The following is a 22,026-nucleotide window of genomic DNA, read 5'->3' on the forward strand; positions in this document are numbered from 1 at the left end:
CAAAGATGATTAAGGGACTGGAGCATCTCTCTTATGAAGAAAGGCTGAGGGAGCTGGGCGAGTTCAGGCTCAAGAAGAGATGACTGAAAGAGGACCTCATCAATGTCTGTAATCTGAAGGGGGTGTGTCAAGAGGATGGAATTCAGGCTCTTCTCAGTGGTACCAAGCAACAGGACAAGAGGCAAGAGGCAGAAACTGATGCACAGGAAGTTTTATCTGAATTTAAGGAAGAATTTCTTTATGGTGTGAGTGACTGAGCACTGGAACAGAGAAGTTGTGGAGTCTCCCTCACTGGAGATATTCAAGAACCATCTGGACACAATCCTGTGCCGTGTGCTCTGGCATGACCCTGCTTGAGCAGGGAGCTTGGGGGAGATGACCCCACTGTGGTCCCTTCCACCAGACCAATTCTGTGATTCTGTGAACAGAGGTGTCAGACAGCCATGCCCTTCTTCCATTTATGAGAAGGAGGACAATGGTTTCTACTATATGTTGTTCTACATCAACACTATATCCTCCCCATCCTGGGAGCTCAGGCCCAGCTCACTGCTGGACTTCTGTGCATGAGATGGGATCTGACTTAGGCACAATAAAGTTCATCCTGTGACAGCTATTCTGGGAAATATCTGTAGGATTTTAATTTTTTTTTTATTCAAAGTTGGCAGCATCCCCAGAAGAAGAAAGGAAGAAGTTCAGTCCTGCCTCGCTGTGCTGGCAGTTGACCTCTGCATCCATAAGACACCAGGGCTGCATGGCCTGGGAGATGTCACTTCCCTTTGTGCTGGCAGTCAGAGGCCTCTCAGCACCTCCCAGCCACTGCCAAGAGCAGAAGTAATGCTGACAAGGCAGACTCACATGCACTCACATGCATTGCCTGCTCCTCTTCTTCAGGGTAAGTGCAAAGGTTGTTTAGTCCTTCTGCAGTCAGATTCTCTGCAGCTCAGCCGTCCAGCACAGCCAGATCCATAACTCCAGTGGGGCTGAAGTGACAAAGCTGAGGCAGTGATTTTCATATACAAAGTCTTGGTTCAACCTGCAGCAGATGGGGGCTAGTTTACCTCTAAGCAATGTTTCATTGTTTAATGTCACACACAGTGGTTTAGGGGAATAAAAAGTAATGTTAGTCCCCTCGCTGAACCTTCAGGTCTCTGTAACATTCTGCTTCTGGAGATGTTCAAATCCTTTCTCACTAAAGATGGATATGAAATTGCATCTTCCACAACACAACCCAATGCCCAGTTCCCTGGGGTAAAGACAGCAGCTCTGACATGCCTCTGCAGCCTCACTTTCCTGTTAGGTAAATTGAACTTTCATTTTAGATATTTTGAATGCCCTTTGAGTTCAGATGCTGCTGAAGAGCAGGGGTTCTCATACCACAGTATGTCCACAATGCTGAGGTGAAAGGGAATCTCTTCATCCTGCCCTCTGTCCCTTTGCATCTAGCACTTCCTCCATTTGCAAACCAAACCATTCTCCCCAGACAGCTCAAAACATCTGGGCTACATATGTCACAAGTTCAGGTCAGAGATGACACAACAGGGCACAAAACCCAAAAATTAAACTCTCGGATTTCGAGTCCAAGATTCCCCTAATTGGGTTTTTTCCTTTTCAAAGTCCAATGCCAGAGTTAAAAAGAAGAGTGGATCTCGCAGCTCAGTCTTGAAAGATGTTTATTAAGTTTTTTATCTGAAGGTCAGTGCACCGCCTAACACCAGGCTTAGCACACTGAAAATCGCTGCTGCCAAGAACACGAGACCTGGTGTCCAAGGTCTCTTAAAGGTTTCTAACCCAATTAACTCTTGAAACCTACTGTATTTACTATTTTGTACCAAGAATTACTACTAATTCTAAACACATAATTCTCTACATCACCTACATTCTACCAATGTCTTTGTGCCACCATCACAACAGAAGATGGAGTAGAAGTAGAAGAACGTAAGACACTGCCCAAAATTCTCCATCTTGCCTCTATCTACTTCCATTCTAACAACTCAAAACTACAAATTTTCACCCAATGACAAACTAAACTACTATCTAATTTAAATTTTTGTTTTTCTCTTTTCATTCATAAGTGTTGGCAATTTTTCCCATGGACTAAAGTCAAAGGCAATGCTTTTCTGGGGTCCCTGCAGGGGTCCTGGACCCCCCAGGGCAGTTTGAGGGGTTTTCCCTGTGCCTTGGACTCCAGCATTAAGTGAACAAGAGATTGACTCATGCACATAATTCTGCCTCTGGTTTCTATCTCAAATGCCCTATGACTAAGACCACCAAAGGTGCACTGCAGAAGCCTTTGAGCACAGGGATTAAGGCAGACCCCCTTACTCCATTGCCATCACATTTGTGCATAGGGCATCCTGTGCGCAGCCCCCCAGGGCTGTCTGTGCTGTGTAAGTCCTGCAAAGTACTGCAGAACAGCTGGAGGAGGAAGAGGCTTTTCCCGTGACTTGCTTGTGGCTCCCAAGTTTGTTGGTTAGACACATAGCTCTGTAAGGTGCAGAGGTAATTAAACTCCCCAGTGTACATAATGAAACTCCTGAAAAGTTATCCCTATAATTAGCTGTGTACACAGTGAGCACAGTCACTAGGGACACTGCTTTTACTACCAGGCTCGTTTGCACAACCAGAGCTTCATTCATGTCCCGTTTTGTTTCCCTGCAGCACTGGGAAAGAGTCACGTCGCTGTGCCAAATTTCTGCAGCTGGCCAAGACACAGACTTCAGGTACTCATGCAAGAGGTCAGGGCCTGCTCTGTGGTCTGGACCACAAACAGATGTGCATGACACTGGAAACACCTACAATGCAAAGACTCCTCACAGATGTCTCCCCAGAAGACCTTCCCTGTCTACCATACCACAGAGAAAGGAATAAACCCTTCCTAGGGAGGAGCAAGCTTTTGCTGTAAAAAGGAGCAGATCTCCAACTGAGGGAAAGTGAGCAGAGTTCTTGGCAGAAGATACAGCCCTGAACATTCTAGGACTGGCATAAAACCAGGAGTTCAAAACCATCACACATCACTGACATGAGGATTCTGGAAGGCAGGTGTGTTTCCTCTGCCTGAGTTCTGGACCACTGGGAGGTGAGCCATCTCTTATCCTCAAAGCTGACAGGATCTCGGATGGGACTCTCTGGCTCCCCAGTACTTCAGAGGGGTTGATCCCTGTGCTCACACCTTCACACAAATCAACACTAAAGTTGCTTCATTCACAAGTCATTCTAGTCCAGTGCTACAATTTCTGCCCATACTCAGGTCAAAAGCAGCAAGGTATTCTAACACTTTAGACCCTTCCCTCCTCTCTGGGGCTCAGCCTTCAGCTCTTAGCATCTATCCTGTACTTCTATAGCCATTTTTAAATGCACAAAAGCGACAAGGACATCCAGCAGAATTCAGGCATATATTTTTATATTTTACCCCTGTACACACATCCATTCAAGAGATCACCTAGTGCAGACAGTTCTCTTCCTTGGCCATACAGATGATGAGAGCATGCCTTGCTCTGATCAATGACAGCCTCTCCTGGGTAAGATTACTGACTGCAACATCTTAGGCTCATTCATTTTTGCTGCACCATCTTGGACCTGCTTACCTAGTGCTGTTCTGATTCCAAAGCTTCACAGGTACCTCCTATCCTGGTGGAAATATCTATTGACAATGGGTCCATTTCCACAGAGAATGATTCTTAGCAACCAGCCTGACTGGTTAGGCATCGTATTGGTTAAACTCAGAGAAAGCAGGTTTTTTGAGCTTATTCACTCATAAATACAGAGACTTTGTCCTTAAGTGAAAGACAAGGGGAGTGGGAAATAACACTTGCATAAAAAATCAGGCCATTCACTTACTGCTTTATTTAGTAAAATAAATGGAAGATTTCATGTGATATCAAGCAACAAATCTGTTTGTAGTATCAGGAAAGGCTGACAGTGGATCCCAGCATGGGACCAAAACCCAAAAGAATGAGGGAAACAGATCCCTGGGAACTACTAGCTTTACCTCTGATACTGTCATTTCACTATGCCACCCTTTGCTCCAACAGAGTGGCACAGAAAGACATTGTAGGGCAATACCAGAGGTCTTGAAGTACTGAAAAAGAAAAAAGATCTGGAGCCAACAAATGAGAAGAGATAAGAGAGAAGAGATTCTTGGAGAGGACAGACAGCATGTAGGTACTTAGAATGATGATGGGAATCCATGACTGACTTGGCTTAGGAATTGCTGAGTTGTAGGGCAGAGTGAACTCTTCATACACCAGAAACAGACTCTGGTTACAGTCATCCTCTTGGCTGAGAAGGAATCAAAGTTCTTCATTGAGGGGCTTGTCCTCAGATTTGTCTTCTTTCTGAAACACATTAGAGGCATGAAATCAGTTTTGACATTACTTGGTTTCTCAGCGTAGGGATAAAGAAAATAAAATAACTCGAATACCTCCCTCTGCTGTCTGTGTCACTGCCTTATCCAATTTCCATCACACAACACAAAGACCCTGTGCTACAGGAGGACGAATTTTGACAGAGAGACAACTTTTAACACTGAATGAGCATGGAGATTTAATTGTGCCTCTCCCAGCAGAGACATCTCATAGAGTCCTAAGGCCCTATCTGTACACTCTGTTCTGTAGTCTTCCTGATAGTTTTAACTCCTATCCATGCCACTGTTTCTCTAACCTACTCTCATAGGCTGCCATCTACCACCTCCCTTCTCAGCATCCAAAAGGACCATTTACTTTGTCACCCTAGCTGCTGTTCCCAAAAGATAGATGCTTCACAGAGACCTTCATACAGCTGCAAAGATCAGTGAATTCTTCTTGCTGTAGACTAGAAGGCAGAGGTCAATGAAGAAAGAGGCTCTGCAAAGACATCCATCTCTGCTCTGCCCTAAATCTAATCTTCTCTGATATTCAGGTGGAAACGTACATGAAAGAGAAAGTGACAGGGACGGGGGAAGAGTTCAAGGAACTGAAGTAATCTTCAAGAGCCTGGTAAACAACAGCATCAGGACCCCCTTTACCTTTTGCATTCTTTGTAAGAAATTATTACAGAAGTCCTGTACACGCTCAATGGAGATGTCATCCACAGTCAACACAACGTGCTCATCATCTGGTGTGTGGAATATAGCCAGAGCTGGCAGCTGGGACTTCTTCAATTGGAAGTATGACAATACTCGTTCATTGGTCTTCAAATTGCTGTCTAACAGGATAAAGAGAATCTATAATGGAAAAAGGAAAGAAAATGTGAGAAAAACTGAAGTTGAGACAGAGAACAGGTCCCCAAACAGTGATCATATGAAGATTAACAGTGATATTTTTATAAAGAGTTTGAGAAAATCATCCATACTCTGTTAGGACAACACTTTCCTTTATTGGGCTAGATAGGACACTATCTAGCAGCTCTGTGCAATGCATTTGTCTGTATTTTATCAAGTCAGACTTACACTACCAAACAAAATGTCTTCTTTCACCTTCTTTAAATATATGCATAGAGGATGACAGGTAGGCAGTCTCCACTTCTATTCTCTTAACAGATAAGGAAAGAAGATGGTTTTTAACTTAACAACAAATGTCAAAGAAATGGAATCCTTTACTTGCATGTTATTTGGATTAGATGCTCACATCCATGCAAGACCCAGTGTAAAAAGTGGTTTTGGTGTGGGAAGAATCAAATTCAATGGCAAGAATGTGGGAATGAAATACAGGGCATCAGGAGCCTGCAAGGATAAGAACATGAGAGTACCAAAACCAAAGGACGTATTGAAGTGAGCTGCAGTGAGCACAAATGAGGATGCAATGATTTGGGAAACAGAAGTTGTTGGGAAGACACCAATGTCATACAGCCCAGCTCAGTAGAGCATTCAGAGCTGGGGAGAGAAGCTCAACATGAATAAGCCAGGATGAGAATGACCTACAGTCATTATTATAAAATTCATAAAAGAAAATAAATATAATATTTAAACTGTTTAATCAGTAACCTGATTAAAGAGGATCCCCCAACAGATGAGATCCAAGTCAAAGAAATAAGCCATCTAACCTGTGTTATTTGATCTTCTTTTTACCCTGTGCAATCTGCTGGGCCTAGCATATTCAATGTGCCTATGGACAAGCCTATGGCTTCGCTTACACAAGTAAAGAAGAGTCTAAAAAAAAGAAGCAATGTAATGTGAAGATTATGTGTCCAGTTCCCAGGCTGTGACTCATGTTTGTCTTTCTTTTCAATGAAGAACACTCAAGTTAGTTCCAAATTTGTTTTCTTCTCTAAAAATAAACTTCATAAATCCTAAATTCTTTACTTATTACATTTACATTCTATACAAAACAAATATATTGGAAAACTTTCCTAGGCAACAGCCTATGGGAAGGAGGGATAGTTAGGCTGCTGTAAGGTTTAACTTCAGTTTTATAGTGAAATACAAAAACAGGAACAGCACTTTCACTGGATATGTGATATTCAGCATTTGTAATTTTTGTTTCTAAAGTCAACTGTGCCCCAAAAGCAAAAAGCTAGTGAGCAGACAGGTTGTGGGGTACTTCTCCAAGAGTGCCTAATTTATTGTTTTGAAGAGTAAAACACCAAACCAGAAGAAGTTCACATATTTAAGGTTCACATGTCTAGGGACATGATCTCAGAGACTTTCAGATGGAACAGCAATATACAATGTTTTAGGGCTCTCTTTTCAACTAGAAAGCTAGGAACAGAGGCCAGTGTTGAAGGGAAGCACATTCAAAGTGTCAATACAGTAAATGGTACCACATTCTTGTGGTGTATTCAACATCTTTTGGCTTTCTCTATAAGAGATTGACTAGACAACAATATTTTTTAAATCAAATGTTAAAGAAGAAGTTATTAAAATAAAAAAAGGTATTGTCGTGTCACTTCCTATATAAAATCTCCACCACCTTTAAAACAGATGAATAGCATTTTAAAATCATTATATGAATAAATGTTAGTCCATATTTTTCGCTTCATCAAGCTTCCAGACTGTGCTAAAACACCCAAAACTTAAAAGCTGTACATATTTTATCCATGAATACCAAGGATAGAGTAAGAATAAAAGAGTAAAAATGTTGAGGCTTAGAACTCCAAATGCCTTCTTCACAGGAGCAAGCAGAAACACACAAACTGACCCCTCAGCTACAAAGGCTGAGATATCATCATTCAGAGTTACTGACTTAGATTTCTCTAATGACTCCCATTTGGCTCACAGAGTTACAGCATGCCGAAGTACAGCAACGTTTCCTTCTCTGCCTATATTAAAAAAATAGAGGAAAGAGAGCAATTGCATTTGGCCGCTGTAGCTCAGAAGAAGACATCTTAATGCCCATGAGAATGATGCATTCCTGGGAGGTCTGTGACATGGAATGGGTCCTCTTTCAGCAGAAGGGCCCATGCACCCTGTGCTGGTTGTGCTCCAGGAGTCCTACTAGGGCCTGTGTGGTCTCAAGGTCATGCCTGTGGAGCAGAAGGTAGGATGTGTTGGCGCAGAGGCCACAAGTGCTGGAAGCCTGATCTCCACAGCAGCTGAAAACCAAGGTTTCTCAGTTGGCACATTTCCATGAGAGGTGCCATCTCATGGAACTGGCATTTTCTCATGAGGAATTTATTTTGTTCTGAGATTCCCAGTCAGCTCCAATCATAAAGAATGAACACAGTAATTACAGAAAATTATATTGACCATGAGGCAGGATTCACATTGTCTAACCTCTGCCATTCAGATCTTAGTCTTGTCTCAGCCAGTCATCTACGTAACCTCTACAATAAACAGTGACTGGCAATTTATTCCACCTATTTTAGAAAGGAAGGAAACATATGCCTGTACTTCTCTTTCAGTGCTGAAGAGAGAGTAAAACTTTTACTGAGGTGACCTACCAAAGCTACAATGCACCAAAACCAAATCCCACTTATAATGGCAACTCTAATGTCTAATCCCACTTATAATGGCAACTCTAACTCTAATGTCGCTGCTGGAGATCAGTTAGTTCCATCCCAAACAGAAAGTTCACTTTCCATTTCATACTATCCTGCACAATATCTGGCTGGATTTTAAATTCTGAGATTATTTCCATGAATTTTTTTCATTTTATAGCAATCTTCTTGTCTATGTTCAGAGATCTGCTGCTTCAGGCAGTGAAGGATATCCTGCATAAATGAGAAACCCCTGATACAAAATGTCCCCTTCACACACGGTATTATCTGTGCACTGTCCCTTGCAATACACCGCCTTCCATAAGTTTTGTACACTGGTGCTTTCTTGGTGCCTTGACAACTTGATTCCTAGCCCAGTGCTTTTAGAACATCGAGTTCCTGGTAGATACTAAGATATGGAATGATGTTATTGCCCAAGGAATTAAAGTTAACTGGAAATAGCACTGCAATGATAGAACCCAATTTGACATTGCTTAGTATTTCCTCCAACAAAGACAAACAGAAAGGATGGTCAAACCCTATATCCAGTGTTTGACTTTGAACTTCAGAGAGCTGCAGTCCACTGTTTTGTATAAGCAAAAAATTGAATTCTGATGTTTGAGTAATTTCTTACATCATAGTATATCAAAACAAAACAAAAACATCAGTCATGATTTTTAAAAAAAGACAACTATAAAAACAACTACTGCAGATACCTATTAAGTGACATAAAAAGTCCATATTTACAGGCTCCTCTGTTTATGGCTAAAAGAGGCATCTCTAAATATTATCTCTCTCAGTTCTGGAGCCATCAGTGTCTGACATGAAGAATAAAAATTGTACAAATGACTGTCTGAGAAAGGGTATCATCTTTTCATTTCCATGGAAGAACTCCTGAAGGACACCAGGAGTTTCTCAGAATGCATATATAAATGGACCTACATCTAAATTAAAAGGGAGTTTACAAATATCCCTATCCAAATAATTTTGACATTGGAAACCAATTATGTCAGCTGCAACAAAAGCCGCGGTATGTGTTATTCCCAACATCACCTTGCTGAGACTCCTGCAAATACCCATGTGTTACACCAGCTGTAATTATCATGTTATACTCTGATACTATGAAAAGAAAACTGAGTATGGCTATTCTAGTTTGGCTCAGCAATGCAAACCCTGACATCTTCTTTCCAGTGGATTTCCTTTCCTTGCCTGGACTCTTGGCAATACTTTCTCAAATAAACACATATTTGATTAAAGATCCAAGAAGGCTGGTGGATTTCCTCCTGCAGCTGCAGTGCTCTGAACTCTGTTTACTGTTATCCACCCACAGTTGTTTCCCAAAGTGTACTAGAAAGCTACCATATTCTTTTCTTATTGCTGTCAACTTCTGCTGGTTTAGCATAATCTATCATTTGCATTTTTTTCTCCAACACTTTATAGCGCTCAGGTTCCACAATAAAATCTAGAAAAAACTAGACTGCCTCCAGGCACTCACTGTTGCTCCAGGTGCAGTTCAGACTGTTTTCAAATGAAAGTCCTCACCATCCTGCCTCATGGATCCTCCAGGTGAAAATCTCACCTGCCCCTCAGGGAGAAGTGAAAATATCATAAACCAAAGGTGAAAGGACCATAATCCAGACACTGGCAGGTGAATCACTTCCTCATGATCCATTAACATTAGTTGGACTCCACCATCTTAAGGGTGTTTTCCAACCTAATTATTTCACAATTCTATGATTTTTCTTCACGCTTTGGGGTCAGTCACTCAGCAGCAGCAGCAGCAGTTCCTCTTCATCTCTCCATCCAAGCAACAAGTTTCTCTTTTCCCTCCCACTGATGATGACAACGACAAGGACTGCTCTTCCATCAGCATGCATCAGAGATCTGTACTCCTTCTCCTGCTTGGGAACCCTTTCAAGGCTCTGTTTGTGTTCTGCACTGGCTTGTAAGAATGGTGCAACACACACCAAGTATCCCCACTCTGTTCTGGCACTCTGCAACCACTGTAAAGCAGTGCCGGATGCAGTGGTACAGGCTCACAGGAAGCCTGAACACCTCTCTACTGCACAGCAATGATTCCTTTCTCAAACCACTGGTAGCACTAACCCCTCAGCACAAACAAGCCTTTCACCACTATCCCATGGGACAAGAATTATCCACTGGTGATCCTGAACAAAATTCAAGCCAAGAATCTTGCAGATTCAGACAATCTGCAAGCCACTAAAAGGCTAAATCTCGTCAGTAGTTATTTTGAAGCAAACCTCAATTAACTTGGTAGTTCCAAGAACACACAACTTCACATAGGAAAATTAGCCTGCAGGGATTTTCATGGTATTGTGCAGTGGCTGCCACTGATACCCAAACTAATTCAGGTCTTTCTATATGACAGAGCAATGGAGTCAAACCTAAGTGGGCATATCATTCTGCTTACTCCTTACTATCCAGATCTAAAATTCGAACAGAGGATCCTAGCACTGTCTTCCTGCTTTCTAGGAGAGCAGCCCAAAACACAATTTACTCCTCAGAGTGCCACTCCTTCAGGAAAAACAACTTATTAGACTCTAAGTCACTTAATCTCTGTGTCCTTAAATACCACAGCACTAAAGTGGAAATAATTAGTCAAATCCCCACATCTTTAATGTTTATATCTTGCTCTGGCAAACTTGTAGTGATTTGGTTGGAAACCTGCCTCTATAAATAAAACCCCCTAGATTTGGCCTGCTGAGAATTCATAAATTGTCTGAACTTCAGTACAACATTTTATCCAATGTTTTGTGAAATATTTCTAGGAAAATTATAACCATTTTCTCAAATCTAGGCAAGTCACATGAAAACTAGATGCAGCTGCATCAGCAAAGGCTAGTGATGATAAACAGCATTGTGTTAGAAGAAATAGTTGCTAGGTGGAGACCTTTATCAGACTCTGCTTCTCATAGAGAACAGTGGTAATGGTGCCACTTTAACACACATCTCACAATAGATAAATTGAATTCTACAGATAAATGATTTTTCTCTTTTAAGTACATATTCATCAAAGCAAAACATTTTTTGAAGAGATGTTTTGATATTGATGCATAGTTTCTGCCTAGTCTCTTGCCAATGGTTAGGAAAGATGTAAAGGTTCCAAAATAGTCCTGCCATAAGCAAGTTTCAAGACTTTGGAGATTGCATCATTCTGAGGTGGTCCCTGAATTCAAAGGTGAGGGTTTACTTGATTTCTAATTTGTTCTTTTAATACCAAAACCAGATGCATACAGCTATTCTGATTATCAGATCCCAAATCTTTCCAGCTCCACACTTCTCAGAGGAAGACCTCTTTATGCCTCTCAGTTCATCCTTCTCCACTTCTGTGATATTCTGCCCCCTCCCATCTGCCGTTCTCCCTTGCCACAAATGCCTTCCTGTTGCTCCCAATCCTCCTTTGCTTGCAAGTTCATTCCTCTGTTCCTTGGACACAAATTCTACTGTAATCCAGCTGCTGGCAGAGAAGCAGACATAGGATGATTTACTGGGAGCTTTGTTCACAGAGGAATGGGATTCAGGCAAAATTTCTCTGAAACATCTCATCTATCTCACCACCTTAGTGTGGGAAATGTAAGCAACAAATTTGCAGCTCCTTTAAAATAACCATTTTCAGAAGTCTAAGGATTAAGAAGCGCTGACATTATTTCCTATCTGGTCACTTATATAAGGCTCCTTGGTGTCCTGCAAGCTATAGATACAAATTCACCTCTCACATCAGTGGGGCACAACTGTTGCCAGACTGAAGTGCAGCAGCTGTGTGTCATTTCCCAGTACAAGGAAACAAATCTGGACTAAAAGCAACAAAGTACATGTTTCACCAAGGGAGCAGACCAGCAGGATACAGAGGGTACTTTCCCGGCCAGGTGTCAAACTGGCAAAAGGTGAACAGAACCAACTCCTCCATTTAATTATCCAGATAATCCTCTTTTCCTGCTACCTGACTTTTGCTCTAATAATTCACAGAGGAGATGATGCCCTCCCCATTCGTGACAAAATTCACTGGGTATATTTCCTCCCTAACAGTCCCTCTTTCTCTCTGTTCTTACCTTCCCCTTGTAGAGCTCTGCCGCTGTCCGAAACTTGTGCATTCGCTCAGGGTGCTTTGGAGACATCTTGTCTGTGATCAGGAGGAGGTTAAACTCGAGTGGACTCTGCATCACACCTATTGCTGTCTGCCCAGCACAGAGGGAGAAACATGGGAAAGGAGACTGAGAACACTCAAAAGGCATTGAATGCCATGTCAGAGGGACATAAGTCCACACGGCTCAGCCGCGGTTTCTTTGCAAATCAGCATCACAAGCAGGACAGATTTCTTTAAAGCAGAGGGGATCCAATCTGGGTTCTTTGCAGAAGCCCTTAACCTCCTGGCTTTGCTTATTCCCCAGACAAGAGCCTGAAGACCACAAAGGTCCATCACCGGCCTTGAGATAGTGACTAGTCAAGAGGAGTAGGATTAGGGTGGAATACAGGGAGCTGAAGACTAGACCAAGGATGTGAAGAGCAAGGCCAGTAAACTAAATGTAAGGGTGTCCTAAATGTGATCCAGCATCTGTCTGAAATATGAGCAAGGAAGTGGGAAGGATTTGTGGTGTCAAGGTTGGTGTTTGTCCTTATTTTCTTTCTTTAGTGTTACACTGTATGTAGGATGGGGATCAGTTCACAGTTTCAGCAGCCTGATGGCCTGGAGATTCCTGTGTACTGAGGGTTAAAATTGGGTCTGCCGTCCCACAGTGAGAGAAGACCCTGGGCAAGGGCCAAGCGGGCACTACACACTGGCCCTCTGTGAGGAACCAGGATTGGCACTGCCCAAGAAGCCACAGCACCATCTCCGTGAACTCACTCACTCGTCATCTCACTTCTCCTTCTGCCTGCTTCCTGCAGGTCTGCAGCCTCTCCCTTAAATTAAACAGTAGTGGGGCCAGACCTGCTACCTCCCTAGTGCCACCGAAACCACAGAGGCACAGACTGTGCAGCTCCCTGCCAGTGGGAGCAGAAAGTTTCCACATGCTCCAGGAGGAACAAGAAAGGGGTCAGGGAGTGCATGCTGGCAAGGGCCCTGAATAACAGAGCATCTGGCTTTTGGCAGGCGGGACTCTGCTGTTAGCTTAATGTTTATCAGATATTTTGTATCCCTTCACTTTTCTGATGGTGTGCCGCTGAGGCAGAGGACAGTAGAGGGGTTAGCAAGCTAAGCTGGAAAACATTAGAGGAGTTCGTGGGAGAGGACGAAGCTGAAGGTGAGGGTGAAGCTGGCCAGCACCAAGCCCCTTGACAAGGCTGGGGTGAGACCAGACAAGGCGAGAGCAGCGGCTCCTCCAGCAGCTCCACACAAAAGTGCACTTGTTCACACAACCTTCTGTAAGAGCAATCAGCAGAGCTCATCAGCAGGGCTGGATCACATCTGACTCTCCTGAAAAATCCACAGGGCAAACATTGTCTAAAAATTCCTAAAGTATGTGGGAGAAACAGTAAGGGCCCCAGGATAGGCAGAGAAACTCTTGGCAGCACTTGGTGCGAGCCATGTGACCCCATTATCTGCTGATCTGCAGCATTTTTGGATGCAAACAGCATATGCAGTGGGAATAAATATTTATGAAAAACCAAGCTACCTTAGGGAAGCTGGGAGGGCTTTGGGCCAGGGACTGCAGGAGGCACTGTTAACTGCAGCACCTTGATAGAGCTCCAGAGCGTCTGGAAAAAAACCTGTAACATCTGTGCTGACCATCAGAGTGGAGGGGGCCAGCTGAACAGCTGAGGAATTCTCAGCCAGGAAGACAGCCTGGGTGCCAAACAGGACACCATGCAGTGAGAACCCAAAAAATCAACAGAAATGCATAAAGAAAGAGACATTCTCCCATGAATTGCAAAAGGATCTAATAGGGGCTCCAAGGTTTCAGAAGGTCTGGGAAATTACAAAGATGAGAACATCACCCCTGCTGATGTGACTTGGATGTTCTTAAAGGGCTGTTAGGCCTGTGGGGCAGGATATAGCAGTCCCCAAAAATATTTTGTTATTTCAAAATATATTTTTCCCTTTTGAAGATGAAAAAACCATAAACATTTTTTTGGTGGGGCTTTTTTTGGTTTGGTTTTTTGGGTTTTTTTGTGGGGTTTTTTTGTTTTTTGTTTTGTTGTTGTTGTTGTTGTTGTTGTTGTTGTTGTTGTTGTTGTTTTGGTTGGGGGTTTTGGGGGTTTTTTGTTTGTTTGTTTGTTTTTTTGAGGAGGTGGTGCTACAGAGAAAAAAAACTCCTACCATATTTCATTGCAGGAAAAAAATGCTAAATTTCAAAACAAAATACTCTCCTAGTGGTGGGTTGCAACTGAACTGACTGAATGCATTGGTTCCCTTAGAAGATCCTTGAGTTTATTTGAAAAGGTATAGCTCTGAAACAGGTTTGAGCCATTCTTCCCTGATGTAAGCTGAACCTGGTGATGAGCACTGTTATAGCTGTCTAGAAGGCCACAAAATACCCCATCAGCAGTGATAAACTCTTAGCCTTGCAGCAACTGGGGCTTCCAAGATCTACTGACTACACAGCAATGAGATCAGGGAACTGCTGAGATTTCAGAGGAACCTAAATTCTTGGTCAACCTCTACAGCAGGGAGGAAAGCAGGGACCCTGCCACTGTCAGTCAGATGGGTGAGCCAATGAAGATGGCCAACATCTAAGCATTCTAAGCCTGATTTTGTGTGTGGTTGATTGGTTTGTTTGTTTGTTTGTTTGTTTGTTTGTTTTGGTGGTGGTGGTTGTTGTTGAACTGATGAATTCTGGAGGAATGATGGAAGGGATGAGAAAGATGTTGCTTGGGAAGTTCCCAACCTGTTCTTGAATATGCATTCAAATAGGTGGGGTTATGTCAAGCCCTATATGCTGAGTGATGCAGAAAAGCCTGTCTTCTGAGAGCAGATCATTTGTGCTTCCATGTTTCTCAAGGCTTGTCAAAGAGAGGGCATTCTGGCTGAGCTGCCTCTGTAGGCATGGCACAACATGGAAAATATCCATGGGAGGAAGCAGCACTGTGTGCAGAGTAGTAAGAAATGGAGTTCTCTGCTTCTCTGCCCCTCAACATCCCAAATTTACTGGAAAGCCAAAAGAAATGCCATTAGTCCCTTCCTCTCCCACCACATTCCTGCCCCAGCAAATCTGCTTCCAGTCCACATGTGGAGCAGCAGTGAAGGGCTGTGTGGCCTCCTCAATCCCATCTACACCATTGCTCCAACCCTCACACATCTGGATATGCAAACGGGGGCCAGAGGACACCATGAGAAGAAGGCCAAGCTCAAGGGTGAGGACTGCAGGGAGTTGGTAATTACCACAGGGTTGTACTCTGTCACCAGGCGGAGCTCGTTCATCCGAACAAAGCGAGTCAGCTTCTCGGCATCGACATCTCTGTCATTCATATCCAGATCCCGCCGCTCACTGTCTACCTGAAGACAGGCAAAGACACCTACAGTCACGGCTGTCCTCTCCTCTCAGTAACCTCCTCCAGAGGTACTGATTGCAGTCACTCACAGAGACACCCACGCTCTGGGACACCACCATCCTCTCTCCCCCACTACACAATCCCCACCTCTTCCCATCACCACTTCCGGAGGTCTAGAACCTCCAGGGACCAGCCTGCACTCTGAGATAAGGATCTCCCAGCCTTCTCCAACCTCCCAAAGACAAGGGAAACTCATGGAATAACAGAAATCTCTTAGGACTCCAATCATCCCTACACTATCAGCTCTTGATGCACTGGAGACAGGGAGAATTAGCTGAACGAACATTGCATAAGCATTGTGGAGAGAGGTCATTAAATAGTCTATCTCCTCACATCAATTCTTTACATCCCTTTTAAAAATCTTCATCTGCTTATTCTGTTTCTTCTACAAGTAATAAACATTGGCTTCGCCCAGTATGGAATTCCTGGAAACATTGTGCAAGCAGGAAATCTCTCCAATAAAAAGAGGATTTTTCTTCCAGTACAGCAAGAAAAAAAAAGAAAAAAAAAGAAAAGAAAAAAAAAAAAAAAAAAAAAAAAATTAAGTCCAGCATATTTCAACTTTAGAGGAAAATCCATCCTGCCACACATCTCCCCACACTTCATCCCCTCAAAATGATGTGATTTTATTGAAATTTTCATGACCTGATAAGCAGAAAAAAACCAGGCAACCATGGAATGATAGCAGAACACCAGAGTTTAAGGGCAGAGTTCCTGTGGAGTACCACCACAGGACGTGACTGAGTTAAGACATGTGGACAGCAGTGTCTGACATGAAGTCAGATCAAAGTTCGGGATTTGAAAGCCATTGATACACATGCTGAATGAGATTCTTGGGGCTGAGGAGCAGTCCACATGCACACCCCAGATTTTATTCTCTGAGTCTGGGCAACATCTGAAAGTCCTTGTGTTAGTTTTTCCAGTGGTGTGCAGACATCTAAAGTCATTTTTGCTGTTCTGTGGTCATTGGCAAGGTCACCCGCCCTGTCTGACAACACAAGCTGGTACTTTTCAGACTGTGTGGCCTGATTCCTCTCACGGATTTTCCTCCTGCATAACATGAAAGGGCAGCTCTGCTCAAGTAAATAAGATCAGGACAGTGCAACACCTGGGCGGGTGAGATCAGACAGGCCTTGGGAACCAACCTAAAGCAGCCTAGATTCTACAGAAAGTCCTCTCTTGACTTTCATGGGCTTCTGGAAACATCTGATTTCCATTTGGAAATAATTACATCTTGAATCTGCACACAACATTTATATTTTTAAGAAAATAAGTCTGGAAAATAGCCTGCATTTAATAGTTGAAGCTCTAGTCAAAATGTCTTTATCACTCCATATAATTAGGTTGTTAGCATCTGTTAATTATGTTCCTTTTAGGTCTATCAGGATTTCTTACTAGAATAAATCAGTTTCTTTCTACTATATACAAAGAAGTCTCACCAGTTGACACAGTCCCTCCTACTACTGTAATTATGGTTTAAACTTCTAGGCATTGTAAGTGTTTCATACACTGCAAAGGCAAAGAAAAAAATAATTTATGCCTGACTCACTTCTGTCCTGGTAACGCATTTTTGTATCCTTCAAATGAGTCTTTGATTCCAAGTTCCTGTATTAGTTCTTTTAAAATTCCTTTTTATCTCTGACCTCTTACTCCTACACATTATTCAGCACTAGATAAAAGGAAAAATAATGCGTCTGATAATTTAAGAAAAACTGACAATCAGACTAGTGAATTGTCAACCATATTTGAACCTGACTAATGTATTGTTTTCTTGGGTGGGTTTTTTTTTTCCATCTTAAACAAGTACAGCTGCAAAAACTTGATTCCAAACAAAGAATATTCAATATAATAAAAATTCCAACAATCCAAACACTTTCTTTTATCAAACTCTCTCCCACTGCAGTCATCGTCACTATCTGCCACAGTGCAAAAACAAAGGATCTTTTCAATATTTTTGGAAGAAAACCACAATGACTAAGAACCAAAATTGAAATGGGTATTGCTTAAAATTGCAACATCTAGCAAATAAAAGGTTAAATAAAAGGACCTGCCTAACTATTGCTCACTCTTAGATCATTCTTTTTTAATTATTTGGATTATATCAGTGGTAAACATGGTGCAGGAAATGATGAGGGGAAAAACAGAACAAACTGTCTTTGCCTAATCTTTGTACAAACTGGATCTAGAATTTGGCCAGGCTGCCATATTTAGTTTCCCTAGATCATGTAGTGTGTATCCATTTCTCTCCACCTCAAGCACTTAGAAGTCTGGTGTCACAACATTTCACTGGCTTTTAGGACATCACGTGCTGCCTGGGGCCCCGTTTCTCTTCAGACACAGCTCCTCTGCAGTTTCCAACTGCCATGCTGGTGTGAGAAGGGGCTACAGGGGGAAATTGATGTAACTAGTAGAATGCTTGCTCTTAGCTTTTCTTGGTACTTTTGCAGCAAGTACATGGCTCTTCTCAGTATCATCATCTTAAATTTCAGCAAATATAGCTTCATTGAAGCTACACTGAGCTACCTGCACTTAGAGTCATCAGAGATTTGTCTTAGGATAGCATCTATCCCTAAGAAACTCCAAAGCATGATTTCTAATGCCTAAAGCATATTTAGGAAATGAGTCTGCAAACCACAGTGTAAGGTGGCACAGCATCTCTGAACTGCAGAGACCTAGTCTGAATCTGTTTTCTGTCGTGATGGAAAAGTTTTGTACCCTCGGAGACAGTTTTGCCTGCCTAAAATGACACTTCACAAGTTTTGATACCAAGCCTGCTGTGTTCATCCGTTGTAAGGTGGACTCTACAAGCTTTTCATGTGTCGCAGGAGACTTTCCAAACCCACAGAAACCCCATCCAAGTTAATGGCAAGCTGATGTAGAAACACCGGCATTGCTCTTTGCAGAGCCCTGGGCGCTGCACCAGACCCGGAGGGCAAACACCTGAGGAGAATCTCACCGGGGTCATTAACTCCCCGTGTCTCAGCGACAGGCACTCTGCAATTGAAAAGCAAAAGTGCTCTTTGGGGCAGGAAGAAGGACGTACTTAGAGGAGGACAGGCCAGTGACACCCCTGGTTTTGGCTTGCCCTAAGGAGAGATGAGTTTTACGCTTTTTACCGCTGTGTGCACTCGTCCAAGACCCTCTCACACCCACAGCAGCGCGCTGGGGGCCCGAGCCAGAGCCCTGCGCCGGGGATGCGGGTTCGGCCCGGGAGCGCGTTCCCGGGGCGCGTTCCCGGGGGAGCCGCTGGCGGTGCCGCGGGGCACGCACCGTGCGGAACAGCGCCACCGTGTTGGCCGAGGCGCCGTACTGCGACAGGACGGCGGCGCTGCTGCTGAGGCCGAAGGGCACCTCCGGAACCTGCCCGGCCGCCAGGCGAAACCGCTCCGCTTCGGGGCTCTGCGGGTCCTGCGGAGGCAGAGAGGAGGGTCAGGGAGGGTCAGGGGCCGAGCCCGGACGGGCCCCGGGGGCCGCCCCCCCCCCGGCACCGGCACCGGCACCGGCCCCGACCGCGGGCGGAGCGAGCGCGACCCCTGGCGGCCGCCGGTGCCCGCGGGGCGCTCCGGGATCCGGGACCCGCCGGGAGCGCGCGGAGCCCCCCGGCCCCCCAAGGGGAGGGGACAAAGCCACAGCACGGGTGTAGCGCATTTAAATATATGCACGTGTGTGCGCGCGTGTGTGTATGGGATGTACGTAAACATCACAATTTTAAAGCCAATCTTGATTCCAGAGTCAGCGGGTTACAATTTTGAACACCCCCCCTTAAGCAGTACTGTATCTCCTTTCAAAAGGATATCTTAGGTACATCCTGTAAAAAGAAGCTAATTCGGGTATATCAAAGGATAGAAATATGCAATTTCTCAGTATTTTCAGGTCCATTTTCTTTCCTGCAGAGAGCACTAGCTATTACTGGCCTTTGCCTGTGTTAAAGCCTTCCTTGCTATTCCCATTCCCAACTTTTCAGTGATGTATTTTTGATACTTCTATTTATTGGATATAAATTCTCAGGACATGGTCTCTGCTTGGAATTGGTTTGTTTTTCTTTTTAGTTTGAACTGTCAGCTCAGCTGTTTGTGAGCCCAGAGAGAATGGAAAACAAAATTTTTTGTTCGTTCCAAAGAAAAATCATCTCTCATGACCTGTTTTGGAAATGCCAGTGCATCAACATTGGTCTAGTGAGAGCGCTAAAGCCTAGGGTGGGAATAATCTTGCTGAGTTTGGGAGCATTCCTGGGAGACCTGGGGTTTAATCAGGCCGAGCGTGGCCCTTTCTCAGAGCCACGCCGGGTTTCTGGAGCAGTGTGCTGTGTTTCCATCACGGCAGGCTGTTCCCAGTCAGGGAGCCTGTGCTCATTATACGGGAAGCTTGCCGAGGCACGTACTGCAGTGAACTGAAAGGCTGCAGCAGAGAAATAATTTATGGTGAGCGGAGAACATGGACTTTATTTGGATAAATCTACTTTCAAGCCGAGAGCCAAGTCTTCATGGCACATATATGTCTTTATCTACCGCCCAATGCAGCCCTGTCATGCTTCAGGACTGAATGCCCGAGATGTTGCTGCCCCGTGCCCCCGACAGCTGGGGCTGCACGGCAGCGGCCTCCTGTCTGCCTCTGAAGAATGCGGTGCTGCAGAGGGAGGTCACTGTGGCAACAAGACAAAAGGAGCCGTGTCCCTGCTGTAGCTCAGGGGGAGGCTCTGGGAACAGCTCTGCCGCAAGCCCAGCCAGCAGCCCTCGGGGAAGGAGGCGTCTCGGCACTTTCGTTCTGCGTGTGCAGATTGCCTGGCCGCTTTGCACAGCTTGAGCGCTGCAAGAAGCACCAATTGCCTGCAGGCACCGAAGTGGAGGCGGCTGGTGCTCTGTGATCTGCACTTACAAGGCTCCTGGGGCACAAGACTCCTGCGCTCACAGACTTGTTGCTGCCTACACTGCACAGGCAGCACCATCAGTCCTCTCTCTGTGCTGGGCTGCGAGATGCCACTGCCCTATACCAAGAGCATGATGCCCTCCCTAGACCATCCTCCAGCCCCAGGCACAGGGCAGAAGGAGGAAGGTGCTTGCAGAAGGACCTGTCTTTGAAAGACTGAAGCCTCCTCTGACATAAGGCAGTGTGTGGACAGCAGAAGAGCAGAACAGAGCTCAAAGAAAACATGAAAAAAGGTGCAACTTGAGGACCTTAAAAGTAATAAGGATCCTGTTAAGAGTCCTTTGTTTTACAGTGCTGTAGCTCAATATTTTCCTTTTATTTTCTGAAGAAAAATACTCATGCCATTTGGGGGGGAGGGCAGGGCAAGGGGCTCATATCTGTCACTCACCTTTGAATTCAGTGGAATTTAGATTAAAAGAGACAGAGATCTCAAGGATATCTACTCTGGGGAAAACAAAGAAGTGAGACAGAGACCATGCCTACATCCTCCCTACGAAGAGGCTGCAGCCTGAGACCAAACCCTCTTAGACTTCAGTAGACCTGCACTATTACTTCTCCCTGAGACTTGGCTTCCTCATCCCTATCACACAAGCAGTGCCTTACTCTGTCTTTGCTGACTACAGCAAATAACTGATGTTCCCACTCACCCCTCACCAACACTGCTTCTCTGCACATTTCTTTGTTTCTTCCCCTGCAGTATTTCTGTCTCCTGCTCCAGGACTTCTACAACCTCCTTCATCTTCCTTCCTTGCTCCATCTCCTTTTCTATGCACGGACCAAATTCCCTGTGTTCTCTCTGTGGCCCATCACCCAATCCCTCCACATGCCTGTCACGCCCCAGCACCTTTTGGGACAACAGCTGCCTTTGGCAGGTGTTTACACCACATCCAGCCTCGTGCTCTCATCAAGCTGCTATAGAGCTCACAACTGGCAGAGTGAACTGCCAGTTCACTGCACTGTGCTGTGAACACACCTGAAAGAATCCAATGACTGCCACCTCTGCGCTGCTGGTGAAGGCTTCGGCATCTGCGATGTTGTTTAACAGGATAGGTTTCTCTGTGGTGCTGGCTGTGCCTGCAGAGCAAAGGTCAGGGTTGGGCAGAGTGTACACAAGGAGCAGCTCAAAGAGGATTCCCCAACACACACAGGCATCCTAACCTGACGAACTCACCCACACACCTCTCCTGCAAGCTCAACACAATGTTTGTGCAGCATACCATAGATAAGGAGGACTCCCTGCAGCAGACCCTGACTTTCCCCAAGGCAGGAAGCTCACTTACCATGGGAGGCAGAGTCACTCCCTCCAGCACACCCTGATGGGGAGCATCTGGTAAGGATGATAACAAAGAGGCACGGGAAGACAGATGTGCCCATGGTACCAGCTTGCTTTCTCCTCACCATGCCACCCTGCTCCAGCCCTCTCCTCAGTGAGAGACACGTCAGCTGCTCTGGGGAACCACAACCTCTTCTGGGGCAGTGGGAAGCAAGCAGCTGCCCAGGGCAAAGCCTACAGCTCCTGAGATAACTGCCTGGCTGGAGAAAGCCCCTCCCTGCCGTGCAGGAATCAGCCTTGGAGAGCTGCACCAACACTGCCAGTGGTGTGTCCTCACCCATAGCCCTGGACATGGCAGCTTCCCTGCACCTCTGTGCCTAGACTCCCCAGCTAGGTTAAAAACATCCCTCTCTAGGTGCTGGATCCCA

At 44.7% G+C, this 22,026-nt stretch overlaps 1 protein-coding gene across 1 annotated transcript; it reads right to left on the reverse strand.

The window, feature by feature from the left end:
* Positions 1 to 4,121: 4,121 nt before the first annotated feature.
* On the reverse strand, positions 4,122 to 21,726 carry ERP27 (endoplasmic reticulum protein 27; the record flags this gene model as incomplete). The annotated part of the gene is made up of 7 exons (XM_083860605.1): positions 4,122 to 4,334; positions 5,003 to 5,200; positions 11,961 to 12,086; positions 15,230 to 15,343; positions 18,670 to 18,807; positions 21,299 to 21,399; positions 21,606 to 21,726. The coding sequence occupies 7 exons, from the start codon at positions 21,724 to 21,726 to the stop codon at positions 4,290 to 4,292; spliced, it is 843 nt and encodes a 280-aa protein (XP_083716731.1). The 3' UTR covers positions 4,122 to 4,289.
* Positions 21,727 to 22,026: the final 300 nt, after the last annotated feature.

Source organism: Zosterops lateralis (genome assembly GCF_965231275.1).
Source record: "Zosterops lateralis genome assembly, chromosome: 4".
Taxonomy (NCBI): domain Eukaryota; kingdom Metazoa; phylum Chordata; class Aves; order Passeriformes; family Zosteropidae; genus Zosterops; species Zosterops lateralis.